Raw genomic sequence first — 27721 nt, forward strand, 5'->3', positions numbered from 1 at the left:
CAATATTTCTAGATGTGGATCTTTTTAAGTTTATTCTTTTGGAGTATGTTTAGCTTCTTGGATGTGCACATTAATGTTTTTCATCAGATTTGGGGAGTTTGGGGCTGTTATTTACTCAAATATTTTTTTCTCCCCTTTCTCTCTTTTGTCTCCTTCTGGGATTCCCATGCATATGATAGTATAGTTGGTATCCCATACATCTCTGAGGCTCTGACATTCTTCTTTTTTATTTCTGTTCCTCAAACTAGGTAATCCCAATTTACTTATCTTAGAAGTTCACTGATTCTTTCCTCTACTGATTCAAATCTCTTGAACGCTTCTAGTTAATATTATAATTTGTATTCTATTAATACAAATTTTAAACTCTGAAATTTGTATTCTATTAGTAATTTCTGGTTTTAAACTCTGGAATTTGTATTCTATTAATAATTTCTGGTTTTATTGGTATTTTCTAATCACTGTGACATATATATGTAAACATACGTGTGTGTGTGTGTGTGTGTGTGTGTGTATGTATGTGTTTAACCAAGTAAATCTATGTCTGGGCTTCCTCAGAGACAATTTCTGTTGACTTATTTAATTCCGCTGTATGGTTATACTTTACTGCTCCCTTTTGTGTATCATAATTTTTTGTTGGTAACTAGACATTTGAAATGGTATAATGTGGCACATCTGGAAATTAGATTTTCTACACCTGCTCCCCATGGCATGTCATTTTTGTTATTGTTACTGTTAATATTTATTTAGTTGGTGACTTTCCTGGAGTAATTCTATATTATAAAGTCTGTATTTTTTGTGTTGTTTGACCACTGAGGTGTCTGTTTGGTCAGTTAATGGTTGGATAGAAATTTCCTTAAATGCCTGGAACTAAGTTGTGTAGCCTTTTCCAAGGGGTTCTGTGTGTGTGTTGGGATTTGTTTTCATTGCTTCAATAGGCAGCTTATAACTCTGCCTTACTTACACTTCACTTTCTGCTTGCAAAAACTGTCAAGGTTAACCAGAGATGAAAAATTAGAGCCTTCTCTGGGAATACACACAGTCCTGCACATGCCCATGGCCTTCTAGGTTTCCAGGAATGTTAGAGGTTTTCAGAGTATCCTATAGACATGTCATTTCCCAATTTTGTCTTTCAGGTTTTTTGTCCAGTTCCTTATTTGTCCTAACTCATATCATCACCTAAGTTGCCACTCTTTGTTTTTGACAAATGCCCTCAGGATACAGCTGTACATACTGCTGGCTCTGAGTCACACCATGTAAAGACGAGCCCAGAGAATGGAACTTGACAGACTTTTCAGGAGCTGCCACGTAGGTCATATAGTGGTACTTCTCTGAATATAGGACTTTGGAGACTTTCAGCCTATTATGTGCTATCTGGTCACTGCTAGCCTGCTAGGTTTTGGTTACCATAGTTGTGAGTCTGTTTTCAAGGCTGCCATAGAGCTGGCAAGAGGTTAATGGGAATGGGACAGGTTAAAACTCCACAAATCTTGCAGTGTTTGCCAAGATTCATCTGGGGTTTTTGTGATTACATGATCCTTGGATTGTTGTAGTGCTTTGGCTAATATTCAGACTTCTTAAAAAGTTAGGTTTGACCATTTTTTGTCAGTGTTCTTGCCTTTTGGAAGAGCCAGATTTTCTCCCCCTTTCCAAAAGTGCTTCTCTACTCATTTCTTCATAAGCTCAAGTTTTCCATTTGCATCTTTAAAATTCTATTCGCCAATTCTTGTTTTTCCATTTGAAATACTGTTTGGTAAGTTTTATAGTGTCTTACTTATATGTATACATCTCCATACATTACACAATTAAAATTATATAGTAATGTAGGGATGTTTCCCATTAATCTTTTTCATATCTTTCTGTTATTCTTATCTTCTTCCCCACTAAACCAAATGTTCACATGAGTGTACATGAGCTTTCCCTACAATATTTGGATTGACATTAGAATTGGAAATAGATGAGCATCAGTGCTTAAGATGAGCAGTGAATTATTGATGTCTAGCTATTAGCAACCTGAAAAGCTTCTCTCTTTACATTTATAAACTGATTACTCAAGTTTCTTTTGCAAAGTCTTTCCTAACTAACTCCTCCTATAGTCATTTTAGTAATTCCCTCCACCCTTAAATATAAACTGCAGTAATCAGATGGGCACCCATGTTAAGATACATATATAAGCTGTCATGTTAGCCCAATTTCAGTTTGCCACCTAATTTCCCAGTTCATTGACCTCAACAAATTGTGACTAAGAAGCTAATATAAAGAAAATGTTTTGATGATCTTCTTCAAGTACCTTCTTTTATAGAAATACCAAGTTTTTAACACCTTCCTTTCAGCATAACCCTAAGGAAAGTCACAGTGAACCAAGCAGCCTCATATTTACTTGGTTCCATGAAGGCCTCTAACTTCAAAATTAAATATGTAAATTTACAGATTAGAAGCATAGGCTTAGGAGATTATGAGACTGACACACTGCCCACTGCGCTAAGAGGGCCATCATAGGCTAGGAGAAAATAGATCTACTACTATCTAGAATCTTCCAGTCTGTGATTTAGGCAAATAAAAATTATTTTAGTTTGTAATTAAAGAAATTAAAAGCATAATAAATACTAAATACGGTGGTGGTTATGAATGTGTGTGTATGTTTACAAACACACATGCATAGAATATGCATTTTGTGCACCTAGGTGGTTCGGTCAGTTGGGTGTCCAACTCTTGGTTTCAACTCCTGTCATGATCAGGGTTGTGAGATCAAGTCCCACTTCAGGCTCCACATTCAGTGGGGAGTCTGCTTGAGATTCTCTCTCCCTCTGCCCCTCCCCCTACTCATGCGCTTGCTTGCTCTCTCTAAAATTTTTTTAAAAAAGGATTATGCGTATATACCCTATGTGCTTTTCACATCCCTGGCATGTAGTAAATATTAAATAAATGGTAGATACACATATTTCTGGATATAGCTAGATGAATACATACATACCTATAGCATAGCAGATTATTAAATAACAGTAAATGTATATCGATGCTGAGAAATGACCCAAACTGAGATTTATATACTTGCTTTAGAACTAATACATTTAAAACCTTGGTTGAGTAAGACTAAGACATATAAATGTAGTGTTGTTTTTATGTAAAATATATCAAAAACAAAGCAGATTCTTATAAATATATTAATTTCTGCTAAACTTTAAAAATAAAGATTTATAGTATATAATGCTTGGAACAGTATGTTTTTCTTAATTTTATTCTAAGCATTTTCAGGTCAAGAACCATAGGCTACATTTCTTTGTCTTTCCCATACTGTGTACACTGCCGTATATATAGCATACACTTGAGATATTTATTATATGAACGAGACATCAATTAATTCATATTGTTAGAAATTGCTTATAATTTGAATGAGTTCTGTTAATAAATTTAACAAATGTATTTAGGGGTGCTCTTAAGTAGTTCTCAAAAGTTTCTGTAATATCAAGGACTGCAACTCTTTAAAGTTAGGGTTGGTGGCCAGAAAATCTTGAAGATGACATTAAGCATCAAAAAGAGATTTAAATTTCGTTCTCAAAAGACTTGTCTCCAGACCTTACATTACTTTTAAGTAATATGTCTATTATCCCTATAGTGGGTGTTTAAGCACAGAGATGTACACCTGTACTTCACTCTAAAAAAAAAAACAGTGGAAATTGCAGCTCACTTAGACATTTTTGAGTTCCTGTACATGCCTATTCAAGTTTAGAAAAGACTTTTCCTAAGTAGTTTTGCAATACAGGTCTATTTGAAGACCGTTTCCTAACTTATTTACCTATATTTATTTTTAAGTTTTTAACATTTATCTGTTTGTCTGTATAGTCTTCACAAGTTTATACATTTTTTCATTTTAATATTTATAAATTTTCATGTTTCAGTATTTTAAAAATTCTTTTACTACCTCTCACAGCTCTATGACTTATGAAAAGACCTGGCCAGGAAAGCATCATCTACACATAGATAAAACCAAGTAATAAATGCGGTACAGTAAAGGAAGAACATTCACTTATCATAAGGGATATATCTCTATCTATAATCTCTATAAAACACTCTGTTTAAACCATGGAGTATAAAATTTATAACTACTAAAACTGTGTCTATAAATTGTTCATAAATATGTTCTTTGCAAATACTTGAATTTATTTTTGTTTAGATGTGTTATCTGCATCTAGCTCTTTCTTATTAATACTTTTTTATTTACTCATAGCTCATGGTTTATTAAGAGAATTTAAAGAAATTCATCATCCTTTTCTGAAGGAATTATAAATTATTATTTTAGAATTTAATATGAGCATATACCCTGGTACTATGTATCAGCAACTTCAAAGTAGATAAACAGAAGAGTAACTTTTACAAATACTAAGAATATCCCTTTTTGGAAAAGAGCTACCAGACCAAAAACAATGAAACATGCAATAAAACATAAGCTCTCTTAGAGCATGGATCTTTTTTGGTATGGTTCCCTGCTATCTTCCTAGCCTGTAAGAGTAGCTTACATAGTAGGGATGTCATAATTACTGCCAGATGAACAGATTTGATTTTTCAATTGTGCTTATTTTTCTATTTTAAAAGTTTTACTAATCCTCAAGAGATTGTAGGGAAACCTAAGAAATATTTGCCCTGACTCGTAGTTGCAGTTTGAGCATGTGCTTTTTGATAAAATGACAAAATAGATGTTAAATTACTCAAATCTGGAGCTAGTCAACATTTCAGCAAGACAAGAGGAAAGCTAAGTGACATAAGTAAAAATAATAGGAAAGGAGGAACAGGTTCACTTTTTTTTTTTTTTTTTTTTAAGTTTTGCCAATAACACTTTGTTAAAAGATTTGGCTTTATGTTTCTTACCCATTCAGTTGCATACTTGATATGTGCAAAAAACAAGTATGCATGTTTTATAAAGTAGATCATTGAAATAAAGTATTAACTAAATAAACTTTAGGTATGTTAGAATCATCTGGAAGGCTTGTTAAAACACAGATTCCTGGGCCCATCCCCAGAATGTATGATTTTAATTGCTCTGGAATGGGGCCCAAGAATTTGCATTTCTTTTTTTTTTCCTCCCCCTAAAAATTAGCATTTCTAACAAACTTCAGGTAATGTTGCTGTTGCTGGTTTGGAGACCACACTTTTGGGACCCTAATCTAAACCAGTGATTCATAATTCTTCCTTTCCTATCCCTCCCAAGAAGGAAAATTAAATTACAGTGTCATTTTTTTCTTCACTAACAAAACAAAAATCTGTAGTCTAGTCCAAAAAAATTTGCATCATTCTCTTGATTTTTTAAAACACATCTCAACAAAAAGATACATTTTGGAGCCTTTTCAAATGAAGCACTAAAGATTCACTGTAACAAAATATATAAATTAGATTTCCAGTAAGAAACGTTTTAAGTGAATACTAATCATTGTATAAAATGAGTAGCTTTATTTCTGAAGTCCAAAGGTCAAGCCATTCATATTTGTCAAAGAAGTAGTATTTCCAAATGTTAATTCAGAAGAAATGTTTTACTGTCATTGTTCTTTATTTATTACCAGGAGGCTTATCCTCTGTAGTGTTGCAGCAGTCAAACAAGCTTTTCCAATTCATGGATGATCACAAATTATACAGTTACACTATTACCCAACAAATTAATATTTTGAATTTACTTTAAAATCTATGAATGCTCTTCTTTTAGTATAGTTATTGGAGTGCCTGGTATAAGAGAATTTTAAAGCTGGAGGGTATACCATATACATACATAGCATCAGGCCCACACCCCTTCATCATCTACAGACATCAGTGTGTGTTTTTGTGGTATGCTTCAGCCTTGGATGCCCCAAACAGGACTGGAAACTCAAAGTTTTGATTCCTAGTTTAGTATTCTTTCCATTACCCTAGTTACTTTACCAGAAGGTATTTGGATCAAATATTTTCAAATATTTGTCTGATGAAGTGTATATAAAGTTCACATTATATAGCAGGATAGAAACAGATAGTTTGGTACAGAAACAATAAACTTTGTGCAATTATTTACTTTTTTATCTCTGTTTTCTTAATTTATTATTATTATCCAGATAAGATCAGTTCAAAATAACAGGACCTTAGTGTCTTTTTTTTTTTTTCTTGGTGTCTTTTTTATAAATATCTTTTGGGTATCTTACACAGTACTTACGGAAATAATCATAAGAGATCGTGTATATTTTAGCACATGATGCTTACATAGGGCTGTATATTTCTTTACTCCTTGCATGAAGTAAAATATAGGTCCAGTGTCACTCTTAGAAAAGTATTTAGTCTTTGGATATTCAGTAATGCACTTCTGTGCAATTCAGAATTTGTTGTCAAATTTGGTTTCCTGCTAACATTTTTTAATCTGTTCCTTGTTTCTATTTTCATAATAATGATCAAATATTCTGTAATTGATGTTATTGAGGAATGGGGCTTTCTTAAAGCTTATTTTACTTGTTAAGTAATTACTGGGGGCAGTGGGCAGGCAGAGCCAGGGCAGGAAAGGGGGCCTAATGTGGAGGCTGGCTGGCTGCAGCTTGGCTGGTGAGCTGGCACACCAATGCTCAAGTGCACGGTGCTCAGTGAGACAGGGTGCTGGGCAAGTTTACTCCTGAGCTCTGTGCCACTGACACCTTCCTGAGCCAGTGGGGCCCACCATCTGCAGAGCAGGCAGCACCTCATGAGACTCTGACACAACAAGTGTGATCAGACAGGAGGACTATGGTTGTCTGAGGCCTTTAGCTTATCCAGTTTCTGTTGTCTTCCTTTGCTGCTCTGTGGCCTCATTTCAAAATGTGAAGGAGGAGGGACACCTGGGTGGCTCAGGGGGTTGAGCTTCTGCCTTCTGCTAAGGTCATGATCTCAGGGTCCTGGGATCAAGCCCTGCATTGGGCTCTCTGCTCAGCAGGGAGCCTGCTTCCCCCTGCCTCTCTGCTTACTTGTGATCCCTCTGTCAAATAAATAAATAAAATCTTAAAAAAAAAAAAAATGTGAAGGAGAAATAGGCACCAGAACTTAGGGAATACACACTAAATGTGCCTCATTTAACAGGAACTCAGACTGATCTGTAAGGTGATCCCAAAGCTTTAGCAAGACTGAATAATATAAAAGAAAGACCTGTGTTTGTAGAACAAGGACAGAAACTAGCAAAGAAGACAGGCGCTGACAGATGGAAAGTTCAGCTTTAACCCAGAAAGGATTGAAAACACTGTGATGAGGCTGGCATAGCCATTTTAAGTCCAAAGAAATACACAGTTAAAAAAAGAAAAAACAAAACAAACGAACAACAAAAAAATCAAGATGTATAAACTGTTGTTTGAGTTGAAGTGCTACAGCTGTACCTAAGACCTCTTCTATGAAGAAGTTTACAACTGAAAAGAAGTGGAGGGGAGGGGGAGGGGTCGGCAGGATCCCTGTCCTCAGAGATTTACAGATTCATTAAGAATGTTTCCTAAATGTCCAAGCAGTAAGAAACAGCATATGAGACACAAACTATTATAAATATTTTGTTTCAGGTAGCAGTTACGTCTCTCAGGCTTTTTCAAAGTTTTAAAAAGCTGCAGTCCCATCACATTGTAACTACATAAAAAAACAGTGCTGTAAGTGGAGCTGCCTGGCTTAAACCATACCCATTTCTGCACAATCCTTACGGAATCTGCAAAAAGAAATATCTGCTCTCTTTGCTCCAATAATTCTAAGAACATTCAAAAGCATGTGAGTCGCTTTCTGTTTACCCAGAGTGGTAAAAATCACAAGACCAGCCACACAGCCAGAGGTCACTCTAAGGATAGAGGAGAGGGCCATTCATGAGGAGAAAATACATAAAATAAAATTAAAAAAAAAAAAAAAAGGTCATATTATCACTTGTGCACAAGTTAGGCTTATGTAACTTAAATATTTCTCTATAAAAGATTAATGTGCTTTCTTAAGGAATGCGAAAAATATAATAAGGTTGTAAGTGCCTTTATCATGAGCACTAAAACTACACATTTTAGTTACTGTGCTTTTAACTGTACCAAGGCATCTGGCAAAAATAAATAAATAAATAAATAACAATTACTGAGATGTTACTTTTTTGTTTCACCTTACATTAATTGGTCATAATCCTGCCAGTAACCATAAAAGTACCCTTAATAAGTCTTTGGCTGAGTACTGATGTGCCCATGTTTGGGATAAATCTCCATAAGGAAAGAACCATCAGGAATTAGTAGGCTACACAGAGAATGGGAACAATTCATATTCCCGACAGCCAGGTTGAAACAAACCTTATAATATGTGGGCATCAAGTAGAATTATCAGGAGGGTCACACCCTGGTAGTGGGGGTTACTGAGCCCTAGACTAAAATCCTCCCTAATCCACTCTAACCAACTTAAAATCAAACCTGGAAAGGGGAAAACTGATAAGGGGAAAACTGTACACTAAGATAACAAACTAAAGCAGCAAGGGAATTCCAGTTCCTGTCTCAAAGCCCTTTCAGGTTCTTCTTCCCTACCCAGTTTCCCGCATGCATGTCAAAAGTACCAAGTATGCAGAAGTAGAAGGGTATAAACTACCCTCCCTGCTTGTGCTGGGGGGGTGGGGGGGTGTCAGACCTTTGGAGAACACTCTCCTCTGAGCCCACCAGTGTTAAAAAAAAAACCTCCAGTTGTCCAAAGTCTCTGAGTGCCCCTTGGTTCTTCCATCAGGATCCAGTCCAGGTTCCCTAACAAAACTAACAAGTAACTACATGCCAGAAAAAGGTCCAACACTTTGTACAAGTACAAAGGTCTTATACTCTTTAAGGGAGTACAAGAAAATCCAACATTCCCCAAAGTAAAATTCATATATATTAGTTTTCTAGGGCTATTATAACAAATTAGCATAAATATGGTATGGCTTAAAACAAGAGAAGTTCATTCTTTCAAGAGTCTTTAGAGGTGGGAAGTCAGAAATCAAGTTAAGCAAGGAAGAAAGCAGAGGGAAGGTGATGGGATCCAGATGCACATTGGCTGCAGCCTAGCACAAAGAAGTTCCCCAGTGACCAGAGAGTCAGCTGGGGCAATCAGAGAGGAGAAAGTACTCAGGTGTCTGAGTTTATTCAACATAACTTAGCCTGTTGAATGACTTGGAACCATTATGAATATTGATTCTTTGATTATTTTAGAGACAAAGTTGCAAGAAATCTCTGCTGCTGAAAAATACTGGTTAATGTTCCTTCAGTACACTGGTTTCAAGAACCATTGACACTTCTTCAGAGACAACAATAATCATGAAAAATCTCTCAGAAGATAACATAAAGAGGAATTCACCTAAATCTCTTAAAACAACCTGACAGACTCTGCTTTATTAAACCAAGAAATTGTCTTTGGCAAGCACTGCTTGGAAGACTGAAAAATGAACATCAAGAAATTAATTAACTAAAAAACAAAACAAAAAACCCATAATGGCACCTCCCTCATGCCTGCACCCAAGCAGTTTGGCTGGCTATGAGAAAAAGGAACTCTGACTCTATCTGAATCATGGACAAAATTTGACCATTTCCCAGACCTGTCATTACCAGGATGGGCACGTAAATGAATGCTTTTAAACTTCTTTTGCAGAAAGATGTCATAACTCCTCTGTCAGCTCAAAGATCTTGCCGAAGATACTCTGTCATGTAAGTTCCAGAACACTGTGTGGTATGTTGTAAAAGATACTCATCACAAGAATGGTCAAGACTAATGACAAGAGCTACCAGAAGACAGAGAAAATATAGATGCAGGATTAATTTAAAACACACCTCTTGATGGGATTGTGTCTCCCAACATTTTTTGGTTTTTGTTTTAAAATTGATTGATTGATTGATTGATTGACTTGAGAGAGAGAGAGCATGACTGGGAGGAGGAGAGGGAGAGAGCGAATCCCAAGCAGACTGAGCTTAGAGCACCATGCGGGGCACTCTCTAAGGAACCTGAGATCACAACCTGAGCCAAAACCAAGAGTCAGACATTAAACCAACTATGCCACCGAGGCACCCCTCCCAACTTTTTTATGGAGCTTTACTTTACTCTGAAACAGTGAGATTATAACAAAGTGTAATTGGAGATGGGGAAGACAATTTATACAGAATCCACTGCAAATCAAAACAAGCAGAGAAGTTTACTGTGTATACTAAGATGCTCAGAAGAGAGTAAGTAGTCCTCAAATGAGAAGATGGCATATTGGATGAAAACACACACTGGAATGTAAAGCAGATTATCATAAGCCACATGGCTGTACCTTCAGTATGAGGAAGGAATGGTCATAATTCCACTGCCATAATGTAGACTTGGCATGTGAAGCACACTGATTTCTCACTGTATAGCAGTTTTGCACTTTCATGTCAGTAATGGTATGAGGATGAGATTCTCCAAATACTTCCTTTGCTTTGAGAGATGTAGCCTCCCCAGCTATCTCCCTCCTGAGGATATTGGTGACAAGGCCATTCATTGTTTCTGCATCAGGAAATAATACTATTATGGTGTTGGATGCAGTACTGTAAGCTGGTAAGGACCCAAAATAGCTGGAAGTGAAGTATTGGCCATTTGCAGTGCCATGACAGGCCGTAGTGAGTGATTGCCCAACACCATCCAGCTGTAGAACTGTATTAGTCTGCCAGGACTGCTGTAACAAAGTACCATCAACTGAGGGCTTCAACAAAAATGTATTTGCTCACAGTTCTAGAAACTAGAAGTCCAAAATCAAGTAGCCAGCTGGGTCAGTTTCTTCTGATACCTCTCCTTGGCTTACATACAGCTGCTTTCTCAAAATGTCCTCCTGTGTTCTCATGCACATGTGATCCTGCTATTTCTTCCTCTTTTTTGTAAGGACACCAGTCCTGTTGGATTAGGGCCCCACGCATATGAGCTCATTTGGCCTTAAGTATCTATTTAAAGGCCCTCTCTCCAAATACAGTCACCTGATGAGAGCGTCAACCTATGAATTCGGGGAGGGGGGGTGAGCGGGTGAGGAGGGGGAAGGGGAGGCATACAATTCAGTCCACAACAGGGATGTAGAGGGTGGAACGTATTTACCAGGACTGGAAAGCCATGTAGAACTGGTGTGCTAGATTTGATTATATGAGGAGGGCAATCCATGGATAATTTAATTGGAAAATGGAAATGTAGAATCTTTACATCTTTTGGACCCCTGTACCTCTGAAGTAACTCTTATCATCCGGCCCTGGTAGACAATTCAGGAAAGGCTTTCTGACTCCAGTTTGATGAATTCCACATTATCAAAATCCGCGGAAGGACACAAGCCTGATGTGGAACTCCCTGAATGATTCTCTTGCCTAAGCTGAATCTCTTGTACTCTTCTTCCCAGCAGCTACCTCAGCACTTATTCAGAGAAATAAGTGCACACGGCCTTTCTACTTCCGTAAGATTCATCAGAGTTGTGCTATTTCCATGTACCAGAGCTAGGATGAGGAACAGCAGCAGCGGATGCTTACAGTTTTCTGGGACTGGGTCTCAGGTGTCTTGAAAGGAGCACAGTAGACCTGCTGGTGGCCCAGGATTGCTGGTCCTCTCTGCAATCAGTCACTTAAATAGTGCCACCAAAAAATGTCTGATCTTTCACGAGGGATTAGGATCTCTGCCCCTCCCTTCCCCTCTGCTGCTGCTTCTTCAATGTTTGATTCTAGACTGGGATGTCCTATACATGTATTTAGTTTGAAGGAAAAAAAAAAAGTGTAACTCATAGTTAACTTTAGTAAGTTACTAAATTTCTCTGTGCATAACATTTCTCATTTATGAAATTGAAATAAGAATTCATACCCTGACAGGATTGCCCTACAGATTGTATAAGAACTGTATAAGCCACTAGCATCATACCTAGAATGTGGCAGGCACTCAGAACATTTTCATTAGCTTTCTTCTGTGATAGTACCAGGTAGAAGAATAAAGGAGAAAAGGTTTGGAGACGAAAGAAGGAAGCGAAGAGTTAAAAGTTCCACTGTTACATAAGTGATTTGACATAAATACACTCAAAGTCATAAGAGAGTTGTGAACTTGAAACAATATCCTGAGTAATGCATTGTGAATTACAGACTGTGCTAAACAGTACAGTTGGAATGGCATTTGTACCATTTGACTTAAATTATTATTACTGCCCTTTTACCAGGTAGTGACAGCAGGTATTTCCAGATTTATCCACTAAAATCTCCTGGTTAATGTGTTAATAAATACTGTAAATTAATTTTAAAAGCACCATCCAGAGTTTTGTGAACTCTTATGGCATCTCCTACATAAAACCATTATCTCTTCCCATTGCTGGTAGTATGAGTATGAGCTCCTGTAGCGTGCATGATCCGGCCCCTACTTAACCCCTGCAGCCTCACCTCCCCCACCTGGCTAGTGAGGCTCTTAAACCTCTAATTCAGGCTCCCACCGTATTCGTCTATTGTAGGTTTCTCTTCCCTGGACTCTCACACATGTGGTACAAGACACACTTTCCATCTCTTCACCTAGCCAATTCGTGATTATCCTTTGTTTCCTGCAGAGCCTAAGTGAGTTAACCCTTCTAGAAAGGATCCTATTTATTGTATATGTAGGCCTTAGCCTTGTACTAGGCACATTAGGATTTCAGTAAATACTTGTTAAGTAAGTGAATGAGTACTCAACCTAAATACAAAGGATTATAATGATAATTTTCCATTACATATATAGTTGTATAACCTGTTAATTTTTTTTTATTTTTTTATTTTTTTTTATTAAGTAGGCTCCATGCTCAGTGTGGGGCTTGAACTCATGACCCTGAGATCAGGATCTGAGTCAAGATCAAGAGTAGGACGCCTAACACACTGAATCACCCAGGCACCGCCTATTAATTTTCAAATCCCATTTAAGTAGGAAAAGAAGTAGTTTACTCTTTAGTACACATACTATGTCCTACATTATACAATGCATGACATATAAAACAGATTAAGGTCTGCGTCTTCCTTGTAACTGCTATAAGGGATTTGTTAAGTTTCCGTGTACTCATTCATTTTGATTTTACTTTTTGGAAAAGAAAAAAATCAAATATAGTGTCTACTGTACAACACAGAGAATTCTTATAGAAAGGCTTTACCACTTTAATTTGTATCTAGTGAAAATAACCTTATTAAGAGTGTTTTAAAGGTAGTCAAAAGATTTAGATTATGGATAGAAAATACCAAAGAGCATGTGTTTTGGAGGAAATATATCTTAAAAAGAAACTTAAACCCAGTGATCACAATGAAGTTATGTAATCAAGTTGTTTCATTGCTCTTTCCTTTTTAAAAAATTGTTGACATTCTGAAGAATTTTTTTTTCGGATACATCTGCTTAGAGATGGGAGAATGGGATCTGAAGGTAGTATAAAAATTCTAAGAAAGTAAATGGTGTGTGAGCCTTTTTTTTATTTGCTTCACAAGTAATTCACTTGTTAAAAAAAAAAATTAACATCTGCTATTTTGAAGCTAATCTTAGTGTATTGAATGCACTTAACCATTTCTCAATCCCACAGTCTTTTATCTTGCTTCTCCTGCTGTGTTCCCACCACCCCTGATCCCATTAGCAAACCTTGAGACAGCCTCAGGCTTACCAAAGTACTGCTTTGGTTTCAGCTGCTCTTCTGCAAGAGGAAGTGAATGTTGGGGGTTTTCTCTGTGGTACAGTTGTGATAAAGCTGTGGTGGTCTTATCTCTCTCGTAGGTAGTGGCTCTTTATGACTACACAGCGAATCGATCAGATGAACTAACCATCCATCGCGGAGACATTATCCGAGTGTTTTTCAAAGATAATGAAGACTGGTGGTATGGCAGCATAGGAAAGGGACAGGAAGGTTATTTTCCAGCTAATCATGTGGCTAGTGAAAGTAAGTTTTATGCTCCCTTCCTGGTTTACGAATATGGTGTAACTGATAGTCCAAGATTTTATCATTTGCTACTCTTTAATTTACTTGCTTTGTAACTTTTGCTTATGTTTACCAATGAGTATCACTTTTTATTCTCGTGATGCAAAAATAAATAAATAAAAAGAGGGGGCAGTAATGCTTGAGAAAGCTACTCCATTCTGAGATTGGAATATCAGCTTCACAGACTCATCCTGGGGGCCCTGCCTGTCTGGCTACCGAGACATTGTTCTTCAGCCCTTTCCGCCCGCCCCCTGCTCTGCACACAGTTGTGTCAGCTCTCCTCTGGCCACAGCGGCTCCTCAGTTAACAGGCACCTTCAGAACCTCTAGTTCCCCAAGTCCAATTCTTTGACTTTGCATACCTTAGTCCCAGCTGGAACCCGCTGAAACAAACCTGCAGTAGTTTGTTTCATTCTTGGGTAAATAAAGTTCCCATTTGTGAGAAGAAAGAAGCTGGAGGAGAAATTCTACACGGGAGTTGTGAGAGCTGTCGATTTACTCTCAGGCCTTGAGAGGCGCAAATAGAACTGATAACAGAGAAGCTAGAAATGAAATAGCTTACAGACTGAGGAAAGAGGAGAAGTATAGCAGGGCTTCTTCAGAAGAATGCTTCCTATTGGCAGTTCCCTCGGTAGTATGGTAGGAAAGCCCAGTACTCAAGGGTCAGGAAAACTTGACACTAATACCGATACTCCTCAGTTTCCTCCTGTAGAATGAGGAAGTTAGCCCTGTCACCTTTAAGCTTCCTTCCAGAAACACTGAAATTGTATAGTTCTGGTTTAAAAGGTAGTCTAGACAGCCTTGAAAATACTCCCTTTTGAATCATTATCATTAAGTCTTTTGTTTCCGCAAAGAAGAAATTATTATAAATAACAGTTGACTTTCAGGTTTGTCTGTAAAGCCCCATCTAACCCAAACTGGCTGAACAAAAGTAGTATTGATTCCTACCTAAGTTCTAGATTTTGAAAGCAAAGGAGATGAAGGAAAACAGGAAGAATAACTTCATCCATGGGGACTGGGTGCTGGGCTAGGCACAGATGAAATTCGTTCTCTTTCTGCACCCACCACCCTGTCAACACCCTGGTACTTCCCAGGGCCCCCCTGCCCCACTCTCCAGGGCTCGCTGTCCCTGCAGCTCTTTCCCTTAGCTTATCTGCTGCTTTCAGCAAACTCCTTCCCTCAAAAGTGCTAAGTGTCTCAAAAATTACCCACTTCTCTCCCTCATAACAAAAATCTTCATTTCCTCCATGCCACTGTTGTAATTCTTCTTTGAGTACTAAATTATTGATAGCTCCTAAGCTACTTTTAATGTTCTAAAGAGGATATGTAATGGAGAAAAATTAAGGCAGTGTGGAAGGAAGAAATTTTAGGACAAGTTAATTCCCAGTCATTTTTCACAAGCTCAGTACTTGCCACTTCCAGGTTGCCTCACATATCCCAGTTTCTTCCCTCCCCTTCACAGTGATGGCTTTCTCACTGCATCAGCAGCTTTAGTGCAGCAGGAGTAGCTTCCATTTCCAAATCAGGAGAGCTGCCTGTGCAATCATAGTGGCTCCAGAGTATGTCTGTAATTTTAACTGGATATTAGAGTTGTTGTTTCTTCTAGACACGAGTGGAAACATTTAAACTCTTTTTTTCACTAGACAGGATAAAGGTGATGTGTGTATGTCTAGAGAGGATGGTATCAAGATTTTTAACTTTAGTTAATTTGCAGAAATAACCTCTTAAGCTTATGAATCTTGAGAAGCTGTAGATACTTTATCCACAGTGGGTTAAAAATCCACTAAAGTTAGCTTTTTTCCATAATAACCAAAGTGCAACTTCTATAGCATACCGCAGTGCTGCTTGGTGGCTGCATGCAGAAATTAATTCCATGTTTCAAGTAGTGATCATCCTCCCAACTGCCAGAATTCCATATTGTATCCCAGAAGAATTAATACTTTCTTTTAGCATCAGTCACTGCTTCTTGAAAAAGGCTTTTAAAGGCCAGAACAAACAAAGAATTCTCAGAAAACCTGAGAATATAATGTTTGAAATTCTCACTTCATCGGGGGTTATCTTCTTTTCTCTTTTATCCTATTTTATAATCTGAATTTAACAAAAACTCACCTGCTCAGTTTTAACATTGGAGGGGGGGAAAGACCATCAGCAGTGTATTCCACTCTAAAAAATAGTAGGAGAAATTGTCCTTTATCTTTATCTGAAGCCAAATATGCCAGGCAAATGCTCTAAAGGAATGTATAGATGTGAACAGAATCTCTACCAGCTGTTCAGTTAAAAGCCATGTTCTCTAAGAGACCAACACAATGGAAGTTCCCCCCCATCATTATAAAGAACTTACTCCTTTTGTATCTTAAGGCACCAGAAAGAAAAACATGAACAGATTCACTAAATGACATCTAATACCCTTTCCAATAAGAGATGAAGGAAGCCATTAATAAAATCAACCCATACACAAAGCCAATTAATATATCTTATAGTTGTAGAATTTCAGTCTGGTGTATTTTACCAATTTCTCTCAATTGAGAGTCGCCCAGGGTTGTCATTTCACTGAAACACGTTTTCTTTTTAGTCCTTGAAAATTCCCATATAACTTTTTAGAGTCCACACTGTAGATTAAAAGATTATATAAATTATATGTATATTTTATTATTATATAATCTCAATTATGTAATTATATATTCTCAAATTATGTATCTCAATTATATAATCTCAAATTCAACCCTGTGAACAAATTCAAGGTTATGTGTAGCCCTAGCCCTGTGCTCATTTCTTTTGTACCATCTTCCCAAATTATTCGTTGTCCACACTTCTGCCTGGCAAAATCCTACCTGTTCTTCAGAGTCTGACACACTTACCACTTCTTGCACTGGACATTTGCTATCCATATCAGAATCTGTCTTTATTATCTCTCTTCAGAATAATGTCACATTGTGCTGTATGTCACACTTACTTGTGAACGTACTATCTCCAACCAGATTGTAAGCTCCTTGAGAGCAAAGACTGTCTTTTGATCATCTTCTGTCAGCTCCAGCAGTACCCAGCAGACAGCCTTGCATATGGCGGGTTCCTGGTGAATGTGAATTGAGATAAAATAAGCAAGTCTCTGCATGACCGCATAATAAGTGGAAAGGACCTGTTTTCTGTTTCTGAAATCCTGCTGATGAAAACTTCCTAACCATAAATTATGTTCTTTTAATAACTAATGTGCATAGCTATAGATCTCCTTAACACTAAGTACCAGGTAGCTTATTGTTACATGAAGGAAGTGAATATCAAGATCTTTAGTTTCATATCTGCCCCCTCTCCATTACTATTTTATTTTCCCCCCTGGCTCAGTACTCCTGAGTTTGATTACATGCACTCCTTTTTCAATTCCAGCATTATATCAAGAACTGCCTCCAGAGATAAAGGAGCGATCCCCTCCTTTAACCCCAAAGGAAAAAACCAAAGTGGAAAAACCTTCTTCAGCTGCTCAAAAGGTAAATGTTTTCAAGAGTATAGATCGCCCATGAATTTAATTTTTGCTCTCTCTGTATAAAATACTACTTAATTTTTCATTCTTATATATTTCATGGCTTTCATTATTATTTCTTTGACTATTGACACCATTATGGAATATATAAGGAAAATATTATTTTTATAATCATTAGCATAATATTATTAAAGCCACTTTCCAGATAAGGAAACCAAGGAGGCTCAGAGAGTTTAAAGTAGGCCCCAAGTCACAGCCTAAGTGATGGGACATGGAACCAGACTGAAACTTGGGACTTGAGGTGTGTGCAGTATCCAGCGGACACTTATTTCTGCAGCTGTGGTTCTGGCACTCTCATCAGTGCCCCCGGAGCGGTACACAGTAACACTAAAGGTCCCTGGGGCCCACAGAATAAGTAGGTTCTATTTTCCGGGAGCATTCCTCTTACTTGCTAAGTACTTCAAAAATGTTTTCAAGTTAAAGTGAATATGGATATATTAGCTAGAGAAATGTCCCGTTTCTAGCCTGTGCCATCAGATCCCCCAGGGATATCAGTCAGTATTCTTTTGTTGATGGTGCTACTTTGGTAGAAAAACTTAATAAGCACTGTACCATCATATATATTACCTGTTAAACTTACTTTATTATGTAACATTAGCTCTTGCCTTAGGCTGAATGACTTCACTTCTTGACTCCTTGAACTGATGTACGTTTTTTTGTACAAATTCCATGTCATGATACAGTTGTGGTCCCCCCAACAGTGTTTTGACAGTGGAACCTCTCATGTGTCATCCGGTCATTCAGCCATATTTACTGAGGGCTTATTTCCATGCTGGGCATTCTGTGATCCTCAGTGGAACAAGATTGAGTAGGCAAAGCACTTCCCCATCAGGAGGTTGCAGGCCAGTGGGTGAGACAGCCACAGACTATGGCAATTCCAGCGGACTGTGGCAGGAACTGTAATAAAGATATGTGCACCATGCATTGGGTTAGGGTTAGAAACACCCAGGAAGAAACCCTCTAACTGTACCCTGGGAAGTCCAGGAGGAGTTTCCAGAGGGGATCATGCTTGAGCTAAGGCTTGCAGGATGAAAAAGTATATGCTAGGTAGAGATTCGTAGACAAAGACATTCTAGCAGAGGGAATAACTTGAGAAATGTGTGGTGTGGTATGGTACAGTTCTGTTTGGAAATCTTAGGGGCTAACGGAGAGGATGGGAGAAATATAACAGCCAGGCCGTGGAAAGCCTAGTGTGCTCTGCTGAGATGTTTGGGTTGTAAATCCTTCAGACAAAGGAGATCCCCTAGAAGAGGTAGTCCAGAGAGTGACATGGACAGATTTGCATGTTAAAAATACATTCTGGTGGCCACACAGTGATTATATTAGAGGTCTCTAAGACCTGGGTCAGGGAAAATCATTAGGAAACCATTGAGATAAAATATAAACACCTGAACTAGTGGGGATGGAGAGGAGGACATAAGTATAATTGACAGGATTTTATGATTGATTGGATATGATTAGAGAAATTGGAATCTAGGATTGTGCTAAAGCCCTGGCTTATTATACAACTGAATAGATGATGGTATCACAGAAATAATAAAAGAATAAGGATATGTGGATTTGGAGATCTAGAGACAGGCAGTGGTAGGGAGGAGGCTGTGATGAGTTCCATTTTAGGTGTCTGGATTTGTTAGCGGTGTCTGTAGAAATATTCCCTAGGGAGTCTGACATGCAGGACTGGAATCTGAGAAAAGGTAGGGCTTCAGATCACATGGAGAAGAGTTAGTGTATTTAGTATATTACAGCAGAAGAGTTAAAGCTTGTAACAAAGGAGATAGCCCAGAAGAAAAAAATGTTGTAGAGTTCTGAGAGAAAGGCCAAGGACAGAATCCCAAATCAACACTGTTATTTAAGGGACAGTCTGAAGAAGAGGAGAGATCAAGAAAAAATAATCGAAGTGGAAGGAAGAACCAGAAGAAAAGTATTCTGGAAACCAGGGGACAAGAAAGGGTCAAGGAGGGTATAGTCAGTAGTGTCAGAGGCAGCCAGTCATTTAGTCTGTCTGACCATTTAGTGATCAGGAGAATGCTGGCACCGTGCAGAAGTATCAGTGATTGATACTAGCATGACAAGTTTTGAAGAGTGCAGTGGGGCCTCAGCAAGTGAACTCATGGAAGTCATTCCCAGAGCTTCACTTGGAGGGGAAAAAAAGGTCACATGGTGACTGGTGGGCAAAACACTTCTAGGAATAACTTTTTTTTTTTTTTTAAGATTTTATTTATTGAGAGAGGGAGTGAGCTTGAGAAGGGGGAGTTGTAGAGGGAGAGGGAGAAGCAGGCCTCCCGCTGAGAAAGGAGGCTGATGCAGGGCTTAATCCCAGGATCTCGGGATCATGACCTGAGCCTAAGGCAGACGCTTAACAGACTGAACCACCCAGGCATCCTAGAAATGACTTTCTAAATACAGAGTGACATGGAAATTTATATTCTAAGGAGACAAAACCAATGGACAGTTTCAGGTTGGAGATAGATAAAGAAAGCACACATGGATCTTGGCGGAAGCAAGAGGTTTTTATCAGAAAGACAGGTTGATAAATTAGTCTTGGCTTACAACAGTGGTTCTCACCCTAGGGTGATTTTGCCTCCCAGGAGACATTTGGCAATGTCTGGAGATGTTTTTGCAAATACATGCATGCAGGGGGCTACTACTGGCATCTGATGGGTGAAAATCATAGATATTGCTAACCGTATAGAATGCAGAGGGGCAATCCCCACCCCACCAAATGATTATCTGGCCAAAAATGTCAGCAGTGCTGAACTTAGAGCAGTGCCTCTCTACGTCAGTGAGGGATACAGAGAAGTTGATAGAGTGGAACTCTAGAAATTACAGATACCGTTATGTCCTCCAAAACATACAGGAGGTCCACTTCAAAAGTGGAAGTCAAAGCAGTTAGAAGAATAGTGACCATAGAGCACCTGCAAGGGTAGTAGGAGCAGGAACTCATTTGGAACACAAAGAGGTTCATAAGTAGTGCTGAGAGCCCTAAAAATGTAAGAGGCATAATTCCGTGTAGTTAGACTTTTTTTCTTCAGTAGTGCTCAGCATCCTGGCCATGGCAGCAGAGAAGGCATATTTGGCATGATAGGTAGTTGGGGCAGTTGGGAAAGTGATGAAGCACAAAAGGATAAAAGATATGATTGTGTTATTAAGAGAGTCACTGGAGTGGCAGACACACCACAGAGGACCCGCCAGATTGGAAAGGGCATGGAATCAGAAGACTGGCCGCCTTAGAAAACAGCATTCTCTGCAAGATTGCAGGAAGCTGCGTACACCCTGGAGGAGGCATAGTGTCATAAAGAAGCTAACAAGCCAGAACTGTGGTCTGTAAGCCCGCACACACTTTTGCTTATTTAATACTTCAGATGTCCAGCAACCCGAGGATCTGATAAATTCAGAGTGTGTATAAGAGATGAAGTGCTATTGAAGGACATATGATTCAAATTGAACTGGCCAAGGAATTAGGACCCAGAGTTGTGGACAGGTTGTACTCTTCGATTTTCAAGTTCTGGGATTGTTGCAGAGGTTGGAATGCAGGGGACACTGGGAAAGCAAGAGCTGAAGTCCTTGGTGTCTCACCCAACTACACATTGAAATCAACTAAGAAATTTAAAAAATCAATACTGAGGCATGTCCCTATACTGACAAAGTAATTGAATTGGCTTAGAATGGGAGCTCAGCATGGGTAGATTTCAAAAGCTTTCCAGATTGTTTTAATGCGTGGCCAACATTGAGAACCATTATGTGTTAGAGTGACTGTGAGGTCTGAAGGTCACAGCTACAGAGACAAATAAGAGATGGTCTAGGCAGGTGTCAAGGCATCCAAGGAGGAGTGCTTTGAAAGTATAATAGCCTGTGAGGCACCTGGCTGGCTCAGTTGGTAGAGCATGCAACTCTTGATCTTGGGGTTGTGAGCTCAAGCCCCTGTTGGGTATAGAGTTTACCTAAAAAAAAAAAAAAAAAATATAATAACCTAAAATTAGCAACAGAGAGCTAAGAGGGGGCCAGTGTTAACTCCAGATTCCTGGGGTTCATGATTGGGTTATGTGAGAACAAATAGCCTGTGCTACAAAGAACTGGAAAAAAAAAAAGTTTCTAGGTAAAGCGCCAGTTTCAAATACAGCAAGGACATATGGCAGTGGTTGCCTGTGACAGTATGGGGACAACAGAGGATACAGCTCAAAGGATTGTTAAGGAATTTGGGCACATGTTGCATGTGTAACATTATCCATTGTTTGGAAGTGAGCACCAGATTTAAGAATTTAAGGAGATACTGCTGTAAACTTACAACCTAAAGACATTTAATGCAATGAAAGCATTTATAACATTAACACAGGGACTCATTGTAACAGCTCACAATATTCCTAGTCTGTGTCAAGAACTGTGTGAGATGCTATGAAAGACATAATGTTTACTTACAGTGACTTACTGGTATCCCTTACTCCACATCATGCTGACCTTTCAAATCTGGGTTACTCAACCCCCATGTCTATGTGCAGTAGCCTTGAACTCCTTCTGCCTCAGCTGGAGGAGGAGCTACAAGAAACTTGGTCAGTATCTTACTGTCTGCCTGGGAAGTTGGTACTGCCCCTTCCTCTTCCTGATGTCCCTGTGGACAGAGACCTCTTACCTGCTTCTCAGAGTCCCTGGTTCTCACTACCTCTGCCACCCCTCCTCCACTTAGAAGAACTCACTGCATCGTAGTCTTTGTTGATTTTTTAGTGTTGTATGCTTTTTCCTCTCACAGACTGATCTCTGTATTTAATGTATACCTTTATATTTATATCCCAGTGGACCAATTCTTCGAATATCCATCTTGACCCTAATCTCACTGCTGCCCTCACCAATTCTAAATAGAGTTAAAGGAACTTACAAGAAATGCAATGTAAAGCATTTTAGAACTTAAAATAGGTAAAGCAAGGAAGTTGCAGAGGATAGGACTCCATGTGGGCAAAGGAGTAGTAAAGTTCTCATGGTTGAGAAGGAACTCCAATGGCCTTTAAGGTTTAAGGTGCTCTTTTGTTGAAGAGCATGATTTGATCTACTTGGTCTGAATCCATGTATTACAATAGAATCCTACATGGTTTTCTTCTTAGGGATGGAGTTACCAGGTGTGTAGATAAATAATGTTTGACTTCTCTCTACGGGAAAATATCAAGAATGATCTCTGCTTATATAAAAAGAAGAAACAGTAATGTTGTCCCAAGTAATCAAAATGCCGTGGGTTCACTCTGAGTCATGATGCCAACAGCCAGCCCTTAAGAAGTGTGTCACTGGGCTTCCTTAGCACCTGGCATAGTTGCATTTCTTCAGTTGAGTTCCTTTATCAGGATATATATGGTTTGATTTTATCAAGATCCTGCCACAAATTCTATCAAATGTTTAATTTCAAGAGCAAGTTTCATATTTATTATCATATAAAAGATATGTTTAAAAAGAAGAACATGAAAAGTAATCTTTTATGTTAAGTGTCTAGAATTGGGGAGGGGAAGGTCCTATGTTCTTAGACTGACAGAACTGGTGACCTGGAAGGAACCCTAGATATCATCTGCAGTGATTCTAGTTAGTCCCTTCATTTTACGGATAAGAAAATCAAGATCCAAAGAACTTGTAGGAGTTTTGTTCAGGATGACTCCTAGCTGAGAGTTGGGCCTTCATGTTGTCTGACCAATGCTCTTTTATCCCTTATACTAGTCCGTAGCACGGCCAGCTGCCCTCCGCACAGCCAGCCACAGTTTGTGTCACACCAGCTTTCACATTCCTGTGAATATCTGCTTCACGGTGTTCATCTCCATGTGCAAGTTTTTAGAATTGTACTATCTGTACTTTTTAAGGAAAAAAGGAAACCTCAGTAGTTTTCTTTCTTCTTTAAATTTTCTCTATTCAAACTATAGAATAAGAAGTAAAAGTATACCTTTTTAAAAGCTTGGCAGCTGCTGAATCCTATAAGTCCTTCCAAGTGGAACACACCTGCCCTGTTGCTGCTCATGCCAGGTACCTTCCAGCTTTTCATCGAGTTCACTGCAGTGTCAGTGGGTGATGGCATCATCGGGCTCTCCCAGGGTGGGTGGCGGGCACAGGGCTGGAGGTGGCGACTCTCCATGATAGGCCAGAAGGTCCCCAGACACATCAGCGATGACCTGTGGTGCAGGGGAGTGAGAGGAGAATGCTTCCCTCAAGCTCACTCCAGAACATTTGTAGCATGAGGTGCTGTAAATTTGCATCTAATAGAAGGAAGAATATTGGTGCTATCAGGGAGAGGAAAAAAACCGAGATTTGAAAAAAAAAAAAATAGTGCTGATAGCCTTGGTTTATTTGTGTTTGTATTTTGGATCTTGATTTTCTTAGGCTCTTTATTTTTGCCAGCCTAAGCATGAATCTATGTCATCCATTTATTTGGGTAAGAAGGTTGTTAAAATTCCTGTTTTAAAAAATTTTTAATGATTTTAAGTTGTTTTACTATAAAAGCAATATATGCTCATAGTTTTAAAATTTTAACCAATAAACAATAGTGTAAATAAAAAATAAAACCCCTCTGTCTGGCTAATATTTGTGTTCATTCTAATAGTTTCTTCCATGTCCTGTTAAAAATGTTGTCTGCATATGAACATACATGTCTTTATTCATGTATGTTCTTTTTTTCCATGAAACCAAGATCATACTTAATATTCTAATTTTTTCTTCCACCAATATATCCTGGACATCTTATTAGCACAGGCTAATGAGAAAATGACTTGTTTTCTTTTTTTAATTCCTAAAACACCCAGTATTTTTGGATTTCTGAAAAAAAAATTTTTTTTTTCTAAAAATGAAACCCGAAGCAGAAAAGTACCTTCTACTCTACAAGGGTTTCAACACTGATACAACTAGTTATGTTTTTGTGTAAATGCCAGACACAGAGTAGTAATTATTCATAGGAATGTTAGATTATTTCTGAGCGTAGAGACATTACTGTCATGTCTTTGTTTGCTTTTCTCTAAAAAGTCATTAAAAGAATAATATTTAATAGTTTTGCTTATTTCGAGATGACTCTAAAAATATCCATTATAGCTCAGCTCCTCCCATGAGGAGAGTATTAATTTTAATTGTTTTCAGTATTTTACTTAGCATCTAGATTCAGAGTAGACAGGGCTTATTCAAAAAAGCTGACCCCTGGGCGCCTGGGTGGCTCAGTGGGTTAAAGCCTCTGCCTTCGGCTTGGGTCATGATCCCAGAGTCCTGGGATCGAGCCCCACATCGGGCTCTTTGCTCTGCGGGGAGCCTGCTTCCTCCTCTCTCTCTCTCTGCCTGCCTCTCTGCCTACTTGTGATCTCTGTCTGTCAAATAAATAAATAAAATCTTTAAAAAAAAAAAAAAAAAAAAAAAGCTGACCCCTAAACCAAAGTGTAGACTCCAGTTTTATGCAGGAACAGCTTTTTCTTGTCTAGTCCAAACCAAAACAGAAAACCCAGAGGCATCAGTTAACTCCATGGTAATTCCTCTTCCAGCCAAGCCATTCAACGCACACAGAATTTTATGTTGGTAATTCTCTCAACCTCTCAGAAAAACAGTAGGCGGTAAATAAGTTGCCTTCAAGGTGCTTGTGTCTGTCTTCCTGTACAGAATATCTGATTTTCATTTACCTTCTTCATGCCCAAAGGAGTCACAATTCATTAGGCCTGGATTCATTGTCCTCTATGTCATCATTTTCACAAATCATTTCATACAGAAAAAAAATTTCCATTTACTGGTCCTTCTACCAGGAGTGCATCTGAATTATTTTTAACCATGAAACAATATGATTTTATTTTGTTAAATCCAACAACCTGTTTATAATAGATTATGGCTATTTTTGGCATCTTGAAGCACATTTTCCAAAATATCCAAAAGTTAGTTAATGTATACTAGATCATTTAAAATACAATCATAACTTTATTGCCTCTTTCCTCTATTGCTAAAGAATAATACTGCTATAGCACCACATTTTTCTGCCCACAGGTCCTGTCCTTGTGCTTTAATAAAACCAACTTTTTGTACCAAAAAAAGAATAACAATTTATGTCTTTTTTTTTAACTTTAATAATTCTGTTTATCAAAGAAACTACAGGTGATTTATCTCTAATTTGTTATATTGGGTAGATAAAGGTTAACTTATGTTTGCATTTGTTTCAAAATTTCAGGAATGTTTGAAGTTTTCTTCCTTCATCTGAAAAGAACTAAACCAAAATCATAACTTATAGTGAATATAAAACCAAAGTTCTAATTTATGTCCCATGAAGAATCTCAATGCAGACAATATTGATATATATTTTTATTTATAATTTGTTTTAATAACTTGTATTTTGAGAAAAAGATATTAATTTCAAAAGCCATTATTTACATTTGAACATTTTCTGTTAGTCTAGAGAGAGAACGTGTCTGCAGAGAAAGTGAGTGGACCCTGGTGATGGGACAGCAAAGCAAGCCTGAGTCACCTCACACCCAGGGACTCTGCCCCCAACAGTAATGTCCCTAGATGTTCTATACCAGGAAACTTGAAAAGCCTCCAGAATCTCTTAACCTGAAAGGAAACCATAGTATATTTGACACATGTACCTCAGCCCTGGCTCTGTCTCTTCCCCTCAGCAGCTGTGTTGCTTGCTATTGGGGCAGTTTCCCTCCATGTCTCCAGGACCGTCTGACCTTCAGCAGGATGAGACCACTTGTCTACACAGTTTATCTAGCCTGAGGCCCAGGACCTAGATAATTGCCAGTGCCAGGTAAAGGGGCTACAAGAGAATCTCCCTGCAGCCTTGCCTCTACTATATCTGAGTATACATAAAAGGTATAAGATAAGTGATATTATACTAGGTCAAACCAATTTTCCACTTGGCCCATCACTCTATCTTACTATAACTTTAAGGGTAGTTTGATGGAATAATACGGTGTTTGTTCTTCATGATGATATTTTCAAAGGTTAACCTAAATGTCAGCAACATCCCTCTAGTAATCTATCACAGATCTAAAATGTATAAGATATTGTTGGGAGACCTTGCCATCATTAATTCCTAGTTGTAAATTGTCCTTTAGATAGTGGCAGAATTGATTATTATCAGTCACCCTATCTTCTGACTCGACCAGCAACATGTCCCTTTTTCTAAAGGTCTCTGATACCCTAATTCTCCTGTCCTCTTGTCTCGTCAAGTACTCCAAGGTTTCTCAGCCTTGGCGCCCTGGCATTCTGGGCTAGATAATTCTTTGCTTGAGGAAGTATGTTGGGTATTGTAGGATGTTTAGCAGTGTTCACTAGGTGCCACAAGTTGTGGCAGCTTTTTCTAGTTATGACAATCAAAAATATCTTCTAGACATTGCCAGATTCCCCTTGGGGGGAAAAATCATCCCTTCCAGTTGAGAACTACTGCTCTATTTTAATTTTTTAAAAAATATAATACATATGTACATATGTTTTTGTTTCCTTAAATTAAATTTTTAATTTAAGGTCCTGTTGTTGAGATTTTGGCTTCATTTTTCCATTTCTGACAAATATATGAGTATTGGTGCTGGGGTTAGACTATCCTTCTTAAAAATAATAGCTTCACATGAAAATGTATCCAGCAGAGTCAACATGAAGAATATATATAAAACGCCTCCCACTTACATGTAGATAGCTCTTGACTGCCATTTATTTCCTTTGCCTTAGAAATTCTCTGGATGCTAATGTTCTTGTCACTGCTTGACAAGAACAGTAATGCTCAGTAATGCCATAATGCTCTCTGATTTTAACATGGTTCTCCTTAAGTTGACATACAAAGGAAGAACTTTTTTTTAATTTAAAAGTCTCTTTTATCCACACAAACCCAGCATACAATACAGCACATTGAAACAGATTTGCTTTTATCACTCTACTGCAAAATTTTTTGTGCTTAATGAGACTTTTCTTTCTTTTTACCCCTATTTATGCTTCCCCATCACTATGGGTATGTTGAATTAGCTGTTAAATACTGCTGGGTCTTATACACAATTTTCTTTGTGTATATTTTCTTTGTGTATTTTCTTATACAAAGAAAATATAGAATGCTGGAACATCCAGAGGTTGACATCTGCTGTGTTAGAAAATCTTCTCTGCCCATGTGATACCAGCATGTAGAGTCACTGAGTAGAAAGAAAGTAGTAGCATTCCCAAGATAACTGTAGAAAAACATGCCTAGGCCAAGATCATGAGACCAAATATTGCCCTGTCCTTAAACTCACTGACAGGTATAAGTCTAAACTACATTTCAAATTGAATTTTCCCATATGAGCAATCTTACAGTGTGGGTCACATTTTTTATCACAACTTTCTTAATTATCA

At 38.2% G+C, this 27721-nt stretch overlaps 1 protein-coding gene across 7 annotated transcripts in view; it reads left to right on the top strand.

The window, feature by feature from the left end:
• The window catches only part of AHI1 (Abelson helper integration site 1), a 209126-nt gene that overhangs the window by 148110 nt on the left and 33295 nt on the right, over positions 1-27721 (top strand). For 3 of the 7 annotated variants that reach the window (XM_013063988.2, XM_045066330.1, XM_013063992.2), the window contains 2 exons: positions 13681-13843; positions 17263-17363. The exons of 2 other annotated variants lie outside the window; for them this stretch is intronic. In XM_013063988.2, the coding sequence (XP_012919442.1) occupies positions 13681-13843; positions 17263-17363 (264 nt within the window). Of the gene's footprint in view, positions 1-13680; positions 13844-17262; positions 17364-27721 lie in introns of those variants that run through there. 2 more of the 7 variants (XR_006602343.1, XM_013064007.2) reach the window with 2 other exon arrangements.

This window comes from Mustela putorius, unplaced genomic scaffold (genome assembly GCF_011764305.1).
Source record: "Mustela putorius furo isolate JIRA1106 unplaced genomic scaffold, ASM1176430v1.1 tig00003863_pilon_pilon_pilon, whole genome shotgun sequence".
In the NCBI taxonomy this organism is placed as follows: Eukaryota; Metazoa; Chordata; class Mammalia; order Carnivora; family Mustelidae; genus Mustela; species Mustela putorius.